This window comes from Marmota marmota, unplaced genomic scaffold (genome assembly GCF_001458135.2).
Source record: "Marmota marmota marmota unplaced genomic scaffold, marMar, whole genome shotgun sequence".
NCBI lineage: Eukaryota > Metazoa > Chordata > Mammalia > Rodentia > Sciuridae > Marmota > Marmota marmota.
In genome coordinates, this window is record NW_026000174.1 from 2,900,869 (window position 1) to 2,913,301 (window position 12,433).

Below are 12,433 nucleotides of genomic sequence, written 5' to 3' on the forward strand. Positions count from 1 at the left end.
TAGAAGAAGATCTTAGAAGATGGAAAAATATACCCTGTTCATGGATAGGCAGAACTAACATCATCAAAATGGCGATATTACCAAAAGTTCTCTATAGGTTTAATGCAATGCCAATCAAAATCCCAACGGCATTTCTTGTAGAAATGGATAAAGCAATCATGAAATTCATATGGAAAAATAAAAGACCCAGAATAGCAAAAGCAATTCTAAGCAGGAAGTGCGAATCAGGCGGTATAGCGATACCAGACTTAAAACTATATTACAGAGCAATAGTAACAAAAACAGCATGGTACTAGTACCAAAACAGGAGGGTGGACCAATGGTACAGAATAGAGGACACAGAGACTAATCCACAAAGCTACAACTATCTTATATTTGATAAAGGAGCTAAAAGCATGCAATGGAGGGAGGATAGCATCTTCAACAAATGGTGCTGGGAAAACTGGAAATCCATATGCAACAAAATGAAACTGAATCCCCTCCTCTCGCCATGCACAAAAGTTAACTCAAAGTGGATCAAGGAGCTAGATATCAAACCAGAGACTCTGCGTCTGATAGAAGAAAAAGTTGGCTCCGATCTACATATTGTAGGGTCGGGCTCCAAATTCCTTAATAGGACACCCATAGCACAAAAGTTGATAACAAAAATCAACAAATGGGACTTACTTAAACTGAAAAGTTTTCTCTCAGCAAGAGAAACAATAAAAGAGGTAAATAGGGAGCCTACATCATGGGAACAAATTTTTACTCCTCACACTTCAGATAGAGCCCTAATATCCAGAGTATACAAAGAACTCAAAAAATTAAACAATAAGAAAACAAATAACCCAATCAACAAATGGGCCAAAGACCTGAACAGACACTTCTCAGAGGAGGACATACAATCAATCAACAAGTACATGAAAAAATGCTCACCATCTACAGCCACACCATTACATTACTACCCTACAGGGACTGAAAGCCTACTGTGACATTTTCCACAACCACTTTTATTCATTATCTCATGAAAAGCTTTTAAAATATTCAGAATCACTCAGAGTTTATGTTCTAAAATAAGTAGAATGAGTAACTAAGTATCAGTGGGGAGCCAGATCTAGGGAAGACCCCAAATAAGGCGATTTCCATTGATTTAAGCTGATGTAATAGAGAATAATTATGTCAATTTATAATCCAGAAAAAGAAAAGCTCTTTCTTCTTTTCTTTTTCTTGTAATAGTAATAACTACCCTTGAGGGAGCACTTAGGCTGAATCAGATACTATGTTATTTACAAGGATTATTTAATTTAGCCTTCAACCACCTAAAGATACTTGTATTATTCCTAATTGATAAGGAAATCAACATCTTCAGAGATAAGTAACCTGTTTAATATCACACAACTCATAAAATGGTAGAACCACACCAACCATTCAGAACAGATACTGGAAATGGTCTGGAGTTCCCAGTATGCATCATTTAGGTGAAAGAACATGGGGATATGGTTTGGGGATACCAGAGGGTTTAGGGAAGTATAGACAGAATAGGTATACTTGTGGGCTTGGGGTAATCACCATCAAATAAATATAAAAATATATAATATTTTAGCAAATATACAGACATACACTGCTGAGAATATGCAATATCTATCCTATGGTGGACTTCACTCCAGAAATTATGTGTTTCACCACTTCCACCCCTCTCTATCAACAATCAGATCCCACCCTTATCACCATAACCTCCATCTACTCATGTTTGTAAATCTGGGCCTACATGGTATAGATCACAACAGATACATGCGCTATCTCTATGACCACTTATAAAGTTTACAAAAATTTAATAAATAATTTTTTTTATAAATACAACTGACTTCTGAGATTGAATTCCTTTGGACATAGCCTTTTTGGAACTCCTTGTACCTTGACATTTTTAACTGAACAAGAATAAGAATCTAAGACTTACTGAACATCTGCAAAAAAGAAAACTAGAGTTCCCTGTAGCAATCTGGGTGAATAAGAAGCAGGAGATTATGGATGATGGAAAGACTAGGGAAGAACCATGGAGATGTTGTAAGACTGAGAGCCAAATAGGACCTTTAAAAATTCCCCATTGGTGCAGTGACCAATTGGGCATTTTAAGAAATGGGATGTCTGATGTTTGAACTGAAAAGTATGTGCACTGATACAGTATAAGTCCTCCTCAGCCTACCCTGACACCTTCCACACACCTTCACATATGGAGGAAGGTTAGTGGAAGTTGAGCAAGACCCCCTTCCAAGTGTCATGTCTGGATTTACTTGAGCACAACACCACACTTGAGGCTCACATCCTACTTCCAATGGATACTGCTGGAAGGGACAACCCTTTTAAGAAGTTAAACTGTAACAGGAAGGAAAAATATGAGGAGGGAACTGAAGGGAGAAATGAAATCAAGAGAGGGCTTTTAAAGTTATTTATTTAATTGTGTTTTCTTCATAGGATGGATTGTAAAGATAAAATGAGATAAAGAATGTGGTTAACTTAGAAAAGTGTCTTTCACAATTAACTCCTCAATGTGTTATCTATTATTCTTACTTTTCTGCTGTTGTTTGAGAGAGGAGAGAGGAAGAGAAGGAAAAATAAGAAGCCAGGGAGGAGAAGAAAAGATTCAAGATCTCCTTACTCCTTTCTTGTCCTCTTAAGCATCTCCAAGTCCCGCTTCTGATCCACCAGTTGGTGCAGAATGGCTTCCCTCTTCTGGTTAGCAGCTGTTTCCAGCTGGTGCTTCATGTAATCCTGTTCCCGCTTTCGCTTTTCCACCAGCCAGTCAGTCTTTTTCTTACCAAAGATGGGCTCAGAGGAGTCCGGTTCAAACACAGGTAACTGAGAGGGTCTGTTCTTCATCTGAAATGGGAACAAACATATGCAGATTTTAATGCTATCATGGAATAAACTTTATGCACAACTCTGTAATATGGTAAAATACCAATACCTTACAGGAAGGTTCACACCCACCAAATGTGTAACACCAAAGTGTCCATAATATTAGAGTATTTATATATTTTATGCTTTTGAAAAACTGTATAATTTTAAAATAATAATAATAATACTTGGCCCTTACCTGAGCATCCAAAGCTGTCTTGTAACACAGTGTTTCTTCCATTTTATCTTTTAAATATTTGGCTCTTTGTGCAGCAAGTCTGATATTTAAGAACAGGAGAAGGTGGGAGAAGTTTTAGAGTCTTTAACAACACAGATTCGCATCATTGAAACATTTTCAGTCAAGTATTAATACTGAGACATCATAAATAAAAATTATTGTTTCATTATGGGATATTTCATCTTAAGAAAGAAAAAGTAGGGCTGGGGCCATAGCTCAGTGACAGAGTGCTTGCCTAGCATGTGTGAGGTGCTGGGTTCAATCCTTAGCACCATATAAAAAACTGAACAAATAAAGGCATCTATCTATAACTGCAAAAAAAAAAAAGAAAAAGTAGTTCAAATCCATAGGCGAGTGGGCATCATGTAAACACAGGACAGATAGGATAGGTATAAGCAGGGGATAGAACCATATTGTCCAAATACTATTGAAACAGCAGCCCCCCTTCTATACTACCCTGCCAATTCTTTAAAAAATCTAGATATGAAAGCAGTAAGGGACTATTCACCTATCAACTGATTTATTGTAAAAGTCCTTTTTAAGGAAAGTAATCCCTATTGTAAATAATAACTTCAGGAAACACATATGATCTATTAAGTGAGTACAATGGAACATTATAGAACATTTATAGAATATACTTTTCAGTCAATTGCTCTCCTGACTTTAGTATCAGAAATATGGGCCTCCCTCCCCTGTTTAGGCACATATGAACTCCATATACCTAACCCTATCCAAGGCCTCAGGTAATTTAATCAAGACCAATCAGATCTCTTTCCTGAAGTTTGAAATTGAAACTAACATTCTCCAAGTCTGAGCTGGAAAAAAAAAAAAAAAGAGTATGTCAACTAAGTATCTGTGTGTAAGCAGAGAGAAGGCCACTGTACAGGCCTTTTCAGTCTCTGGTTCCATTCCCTCCTGGGTTCCCATACATTTCTTCACTCAGTTTCCATGGGACACCCTAGTACTGGTGAGCAAAAAACATATAAAATGATACTCTATAATAATTATAGATTGGCAATCATTATTATAATCATAATGATGGATCTTTCATTATTGTAATTAGAATACCATCTAATTCTAATGAGGGTATTGACTGCTAACTGGATTAGCTTGTTGCTCAATTGATTATAGTGGTGCTAATAAAACTATCAATGCTGGTTCAATCTTACATAAAAATTCACACAGAAATTCTGAATCCATTTCACAGAGGACGTCTGGCTAGACTCACTCCTCTGTGAGCTGTACTTGTTCTAGGTGGTCCATCAACTCTCTGTTTTGTCTTTGCTTTATTTCCTTTTCCCGTCTGTTAGCCATTTGTCTCAAGAGACTTTGGGAATATTCCTCTTGCTTAATAGCATTAATCTCAGGACTAAGTGGCCGTTTATCAAACAGGAAGGATTTCTAGAATGAAAGAAAAGCAATTTATTCATACTAGAACACAGAAAAATAAAGTTAATGATTCAGAAGAATAAAAATTAATGAGAAAGTATTTCTTACTTTCTAATATGCCAGCTAACATGTAAGAAACCTACATAACAACATGAGCACATTCGATAATCAAGCTGAGCTAATTGAGCTCAGAACCCCATTTCTGAGACAGAGATAAAAAAGAGTACCATGGAGTTGTCCTGAGCTAGTTTCTTAGAAGGAAGAAAGAATTCTGAACACCTTTAAAAGCATGAGCAAGCAGACAGAGGTGGTGTAAAGAGAGCACCAAGTATCTACTATGGGCCCAGCCATTCTAGACTTTCCAACAATGACAGAGTTCAGAGATCCTCAAGTTCATCCAGCCTGCATTCAGGTGCCAGAGACAAGTAAACATTAACAAGTAAACAGTTTTTCAAATGTAGCCTTTATCCTAGCAAGTGACTAGGTAGGAATAGGATTAGATCAGTTGTTTACTAAAGAAGGCTTTTCCTTGTAGAAGACTGAATCGCCTCCACTGTAAATACCAGTGGGATCTGTGTCCCATAAAGAAAGAACAAAAAGTGTGAAGACATCAGATGGAAACAAGTGAGGCAAGTTCAATGAGCAGAAGGGAGGGCTATGTGGCTGAGGCACAGGGAGGAAGAAGTAGAAGTAGGCAAGTAGAGTTGGAGGAAGGCAGGGACATCTGGCAGGGTCTGATAGAGCAAAGCAAGTTCAGCTTTCAGTTCAATTCAGTAGGATTCCATAGAGGAATTAAATTCCTAGAGGAATTAAACAGGAGAGTGGTATGTTTGGGTTAAGAATTGTAAAAGATCATTTTGGCTCCTGTGTGGAGAACAGATGTTAGGAGAAGAAGATGCAAGACATGAGTCCGAGGAGAGACCAACTGAAGAAGCTGAACCTTATGATGTGTCTTTGACTGGGGTGGCAACATAAAAGATAAAGAGATTTGTGTTTTGTGGGTTGTTTAAAGAAATTTGTTTAGCTCACAGTTTTGAAGGTGGGAAGTCCAAATGGCATGGTTCTGGCTCAGGCATGTCCTACCTGGCTATTTCACCTCACAGTAGGAGCACAGGCAGGAAGAGGGAGGAATCATATGACAAGACAGGAGCCAGAGAGAAACTTAGAAGTCAGCCTAACTCTTTTATAACAACGTGTTCATATGAGAATTAACTCTAGGTCCCATGGGTACTACCTTAATTCCTTTCAAGGACAGTGTCCCAGTGACCAATTCCCACCAGGCCTACCAATTCTCAACATTGCCATGCTGGGGACCAAGCTTCCAATCCTGATCTCTTGAGGATACACTAAAACATATGCAAACCATAGATATGCAAACCAATGCTCTTCTGGAAGATGAACAGATCTGAACAGGTACTGAGTACATTTAAAAGGTAAAAGCAGCTGGACTTGAAGATGGTCGGATGTGGGAGACAAAGAAAGGGGAACCTGAGATCACTCCTGTGCATCTGGCTGGCTAGGGATGCCACTTACCAACTGGGGAAGCAAAGAACAGGTTGAGGAGGGGATCAACAGTTCTGTTCTGTTCTTTTTAAGATATCTAAAGATATACCAAAGAGGAGCTACAAAGTGGGCAGTAATAAATGTAATCTGGAATTTATATATAGGAAGCAAGGGAGATCATAGCTAAATGTCAAAAGCCCCATGCTCTCTCCCTCCCTCTTTGCTGCCCCTGCCTGAAATGTTCTTCCTCCACTTACTTCTTTACCTAACTCTTATATGCAAGGAGTCTTCCCAGATCTCTGGGCTACACTAAGTGACTCGCCTGTTACTCATAGAAGGCCATTTTCAAAGATGTTATTACAGCAGTTATTATATCACACTCTTTTCTCTTTTAGTCCCTGTCTCCCCTACTAGACTGAGACCTCTTTAGAAAAGGGAACTTGTATTCCTAGCTGCCAGCACAGTGGCTGGCCTATAGGAGTTCCATAAATCTTGGATAAAGAAAATATATCTGATTAGATTTGTGTGCAGACTGTCAGACTACCTAGATAGTGATATAAAAAGAGAAAGAATCAGGCAGAGATGAAAGTAGGCACAACATGATTAAAAGCAAATCAACAGTGAAGCAGGTACCTTCTTCCATCTGAAGCTGGCTTCTCAAACTTTAATGTACATACAGATATTCTAATGTAGATCCCCATTCTGGAAGTCTGGTATAGGGCCCTAGATTTTGCATTTCTAGCAATCCTGTCATGATGCTGGTTTTCTCTTTAGCTTCCAGGGCTGGACTTCAGTGTACTCCCCCCACCACCTGTCCTAGGACCTGATTGAGAATGGTTATAATTAACAAGAACTGCAGTTACTAGTAGTTACTCTACTATGACTCTGGATGATGTGGAGACAGACACTGGGAAGCACCCGTCCTAGAAGAAAGTTTCAAGCCTATGGAGCCCACTTTTCAACTCTGTCACTTAAAAAAAAAAAAAAAAAAGTTACAAGAGGCCTGAAGGTGTGGCTCAGTGGTAGAATACTTGCCCAGCATGTGGGGAGGCTCTGAGTTCAATCCCCAGCACCAAAAACTATTTTAAAAGGCACAACCTGCAATACAGGGAGTGGATCTGAAGACAGTTGGGGTAGCTGCTGTTAGCAACAGAAATTTCAAAAGGACTCTTACATAAAATTCAGGTTTCTCATTCTTGTGACTTCTTATAGCTTCAGCAACTCCAAGATTATAGGCAGCATTTTTCTGATTCTGTTCTCTAGCAGCCAGACTTTTAATCTATCATAAAACATTTTTTTTTACATTTTAATCGCAAATTGGAATAGAGCCTTTAAAAATTTTAACATTATGATATTCATTTAATCCAACCATGAAAGAAACCTATTTGGAGGCAATGGTATTTTCTGATGTCTTCAGAGATTTTGAAAAGTGGGTTTGGGAGGTTTTTTATTTCCTATTCTTGGACTTTAGGCACCATCACTACATGGCTCCTAAGAAGGAATGAAAGAATTCATCACAAATCAGGAGAGGGCAATCGGATCAATTATAGTGATCACAGAAATCTGGATAGAGCAAATATAATGGTGCCATTCTGTCCTTGCTCGCTTAAAATAGACCATGAATTTGAAAGGTAAAAGTTTTGACTAGATTTATATTTTATCATAAATCAAAGATAAAGCAATAAAACCTAGCAATTCCACCTTTAAAATTCAGTCCTTTTGGGGGCAAAAAACTAATGATACATGCAAGTATTCCACTACATGGATATCCATCCCAGTCTTATTTGTTATAGTTGAAATCTTGAACACTGCCTAAGTTTTAGTCCAGCAGTATATAAGTATATAACATATCAGATATGTTACAGAACAGGAGAAAATGATGGAATATTTTAAATGGAGTTTGATAATCATGTTCCACTATCCCACTTAAAACAGTTCTTTCACTGAGGTGTTGGACTACCTGGTGTTTGAAGAAAGCCTCCTGATCTTTCATTATTTGATGTTGCTGTATGAGTTGCTCTTCTTCTATTGCTCCCCTTCTCCTCTCCTCACTGTAGTACAACGGGAAATTCCGTTTTGCTCGTTGTAAACATACATAGCACATTTCCTACAATCCCAAATTTTAGGACAAATTAATTTTTTGCATTTTACTTTTTTGCCTTCACATTCCCTTCACAAGCTCTCCAAAGGCTGGGTGTGTCAAGAAACACACTTTACAAAAGAATATATTAGTGACAATTAGCAAAATGAGTAGACCCACAAATAATCAAAAGGATTTACTGAACTCTCAATCAGAAGTGTTTATTGCAACTGGAAAATAGAAAACATTTCCAGATCTTATTTCTGTGAAATAGTAGACTGTGATGGGTTTAGCACAGTCCAGGTTTGGGTCCTGAGTACTTGTGCCACACCCATATGTTATAATTAGGAAAGAGAGTCCCAGAACCATCTTTGAGAAACAGAAGTCAGAGGGAGATTCTAGGCTTTGTTTGTTTGAAGGCACTGTACCTGTCCCGCCCTTTTATGATCCTGGCAATCAGGGGCTAGGTCTGTTCTGGGCTTTGTTTCATTGTCATTTTTCAGAAAAGCTAAAGATGATGAGCTAAAAAAAATAATGCAATATTTATTAATGCTTAATGTACTCTGGCCTCGGAGCAATAACTTTAGAGGCAAGTATAAACATAAGACAAAGAAAAGTATCTGTTTTTCTCTAGAATAACTGTATATATCAAGGTTAAGAACTTATACTTTTTGTCAGTATAAGTTGGATTTGAATCCCAGCTTTTGTGTTTACAAAGTGACTGACATTGGACAAGCTGTGTCATCTTGCAAAGTCTCAGTTATCAATTCTGCATAATATAGATAAAATGTATTCATTCCACAAAAATGTACTGAGTTGTTTACCAAATGCGCACCATTCTAGGTACAGGAATAGCAAAATACACACTCTCTCTCTCTCTCTCTCTCTCTCTCTCTCTCTCTCTCACACACACACACACACACACACACAATCCCTGTCCTTGCTGAATTAACATCCTGATGGGGATACTCAGGCAGTAGGATAAATAATTGAACTCTGTGGTGTGTCCCAGGACAACAAATGCCATGCAATGCTGGAGAAATGGAGTGTGAAATCATAAACTGTATGACCTGGGAAGTTCTCACCAAGGCTATATTTGAATAAATACTTGCAAGAAGTGAGAAACAAGGTAGATATATCAGATACAAAACTCACTTCAAAAGAAAGAAATGAGTGCAAAGTCCTGGAGGTGAGAGTGTACCTGTCTCAGTGTGGCTGGAGGGAGATGACTTAGGGGCCAGAAGTAGGAGAGAAGTCAGAGACCTGGTAGGAGGTTGAAGGTCCAGATAAGAACACTGACTGGTTAGCTTGAGTAAGAAAGGGAAGCCATGGAGGGTTTGGGAAAGTAGATGAAGCCACCTAATTTTCACAGGATTTCTTTGGCTATTGTTGAAAATAAACTGAATAGGAGGAATGGCAGAAGTGAGAGAGCCATTAGGAGACTGTTCCAATAAAACGAGAAAGAGAGACCAGCTGGGACCATGGTGGTAGCAGCAGAAATGGTAAGAAGTGGATGCATTCTGGCTGTGTTGAAGGTGGAGTTGACTAAATTTTCTAACTGAATACAAGTGCTTTTGCTTCCTTCCCACGCCACTGGCAAAGAACAATTCCTGCTACAATCTCCTGATCAAGGGTCAGAAACACAAGTTTTATTCTGTGTTTTATCCCACAGACACCAGAAACCTTCTCAGAAACCAACAACTAAACCCACACCAGACAAGGATATGGTGTCTAGCATGGTCCAGGTGGCCCGGAGCAAGGGCTTTAAATATTAATACAAATATTTGCCTAGGGTTTGTAACTGTACATCCTGAATGTTATGACAACCACCTAACAGCAAGGCACATATAGGAATTCTCAAAGCAAAACTGTCAAGCATTTAAAGTCTTCCAGAGCCAAGATAGCACCTCTGTTGGCAAACCCAACAAAAGAGGTCATTTATACCCAAGGAAATAATGAAGCAACTGATGACAAATAAGAATTTTAAACAAGCATATTTAAAATTCACAGAAATATTAGAGAAACTGGAAAGAGCAGACCAATAATAAAAAGAAAACCAATTAGTCACTAAAACAGAGACCCTGTGCCTAATAAAAGAAAAAGTAGGCCCAAATCTTCACCATGTCAGCTAAGGAATTGACTTCCTTAACAAGACTCCTAAAGCACAAGAAGTAAAATCAAGAATCAATAAATGCGATAGATTCAAATTAAAAAGCTTCTTTTCAGCAAAGGAAACAATCAATAATATGAGGAGAGAGCCTAAAGAATGGGAGAAAATCTTTACCACCTGCACTTCAGATAGGTATATAAAAGACTCAACACCACCCCCCCCCCAAAAAAAAAAAACCAATCAATAAATGGGCTAAAGAACTGAACAGATACTTTTCAGAAGAAGAAATACAGTTAATCAACAAATATATGAAAAAATGTTCAACATATCTATCAATTAGAGAAATGCAAATCAAAACTACACTGAGATTTCCTCTCACTCCAGTTAGAATGGCAATTATCAAGAATACAAACAACAATAAATGTTGGCGAAGATGTGGGGAAAAATGTTCACTTATACATTGTTAGTGGGACTGCAAATTGGTGTAACCACTCTGGAAAGCAGTATAGAGATTCCTCAGAAAACTTAGAATGGAACCACATTTGATCCAGCTATCCCACTCCTCAGTTTATACCCAAAGGACTTAAAATCAGCATACTACAGTGACACAGCCACCTCAATGGTTATAGCAGCTCAATTCACAATAGCTAAACTATGAATGCCCTGCAGTAGATGAATGGATAAAGAAACTGTGGTATATATACACAATGGAATATTACTCAACCTTAAAGAAGAATGAAATTATGGCATTTACAGGTAAATAGATGGAGTTGGAGAATATCATGCTAAGCAAAGTCAGCTAATCCGCAAAAACCAAAGGCCAAATTGTTTTCTCTGATATGCAGATGCTAATTCACAAATATGGGAAATGGGGGGGTTGGAAAGAATAGAGGTCCTTTAGATTAGGCAGAGGGGAGAGAAGAAAGGGGAGGGTGTCTGGTAGTGGAAAGAATAGTAGAATGAATCGAACATTAATACCCTATGTGCATATATGACCGGTGTGATCCTAAATCAAGTACAACCAGAAGAATGAGAAGTTACACTCCACTTATGTATGATGTGTCAAAATGCATTCTACTGTCATGTATAACCGATTAGAAAAAATTTTTTAAATAGAGAAAACATTGTATTTTATATTAATTTCACTAAAATAAAATATAAGGTAATATATTATATAAATTCTTTTTTAGTCTTTTCTCTTACCACATCTGTAAATTCTAGAGGTCTATATCTTATGAAAATTTTTATCTTTCCAAATGTTGCATGTAATAAACACTTTGCAAATATCCAAATTAAATTGAAGATATGTTCATATATTATTTGAAGTAGAATGTATTATTGTTTCAAGTAATATATATGTAAACATTTTCCAACATTGTCAAAGAAACATTATAGTAATTTTTTATTCTGTCTGTGCAAAATGTAATTGAAACAATAATGACTTGTAAAAGCCAAATTATTACTTATACTAATAAAAAACAATAGTATTTAAAAAAATACACAATATATAGTAATAAAATATATGATGTATAAAAATAATATATATCATACATCTTTATATATAATTATATATTATACATTTGTACATGTAAAATTTATTATGTATAAAATAAGTGTATATGTATAAAATTATTATAAATAATTATTAATTATTATAAATAATTGTTTATAATTATTATTAAAATATTATGGTAAAATATATAATATATAAAATAATGTATTTTATACATTTTTAACTCAATGAAGGGAATATAAATAAGTAAACTAGCCCATCTAATTCTATATTACTTCACTTGAAAATACAACTGAGAACATCACCTAAAAAATAGCACAGAGAGGGGCTGGGGTTGTGACTCAGACCCAGAGCACTTGCCTAGCATGCGTGAGGCACTTGATCCTCAGCACCACATAAAAATAAAGTAAAGGTTTAAAAAAATAGCACAGAGAATAAAGAAAATATTTTTAAAATAAGTTTAGAAATAAAGAACCAACTCAGAAACTCAAATATACATTTAATAGGAGTGCTGAATTAGAAAAGAAAGGAAATATTAAAGAATGCTATACTAGAAGATAATGGCTAAGAATTTTCCAGAAAGTCATGATTCCTACACAAAGAGTAAAAATGCAGAACATTACAAAAGAAGATTCTGAAAAGCTACAACAGAGAATGACAACCAGACTGACTCAGACTTCTCATGAGGACAACTGCCAGAAGAAAATGGAGCAATGTCATTAAAGT

At 36.8% G+C, this 12,433-nt stretch overlaps 1 protein-coding gene across 2 annotated transcripts in view; it reads right to left on the reverse strand.

The window, feature by feature from the left end:
* Positions 1–12,433, reverse strand: part of Ccdc81 (coiled-coil domain containing 81) — a 44,328-nt gene that overhangs the window by 10,554 nt on the left and 21,341 nt on the right. Inside the window, exons 8-13 of one of the 2 annotated variants that reach the window (XM_015507100.2) lie at positions 8,513–8,606; positions 7,965–8,111; positions 7,179–7,283; positions 4,341–4,513; positions 3,074–3,152; positions 2,636–2,856 (exon numbers count right to left, since the gene is read on the reverse strand). In XM_015507100.2, the coding sequence (XP_015362586.1) occupies positions 2,636–2,856; positions 3,074–3,152; positions 4,341–4,513; positions 7,179–7,283; positions 7,965–8,111; positions 8,513–8,606 (819 nt within the window). The remainder of the gene's footprint in view (positions 1–2,635; positions 2,857–3,073; positions 3,153–4,340; positions 4,514–7,178; positions 7,284–7,964; positions 8,112–8,512; positions 8,607–12,433) is intronic. The other variant, XM_048787945.1, reaches the window with a different exon arrangement.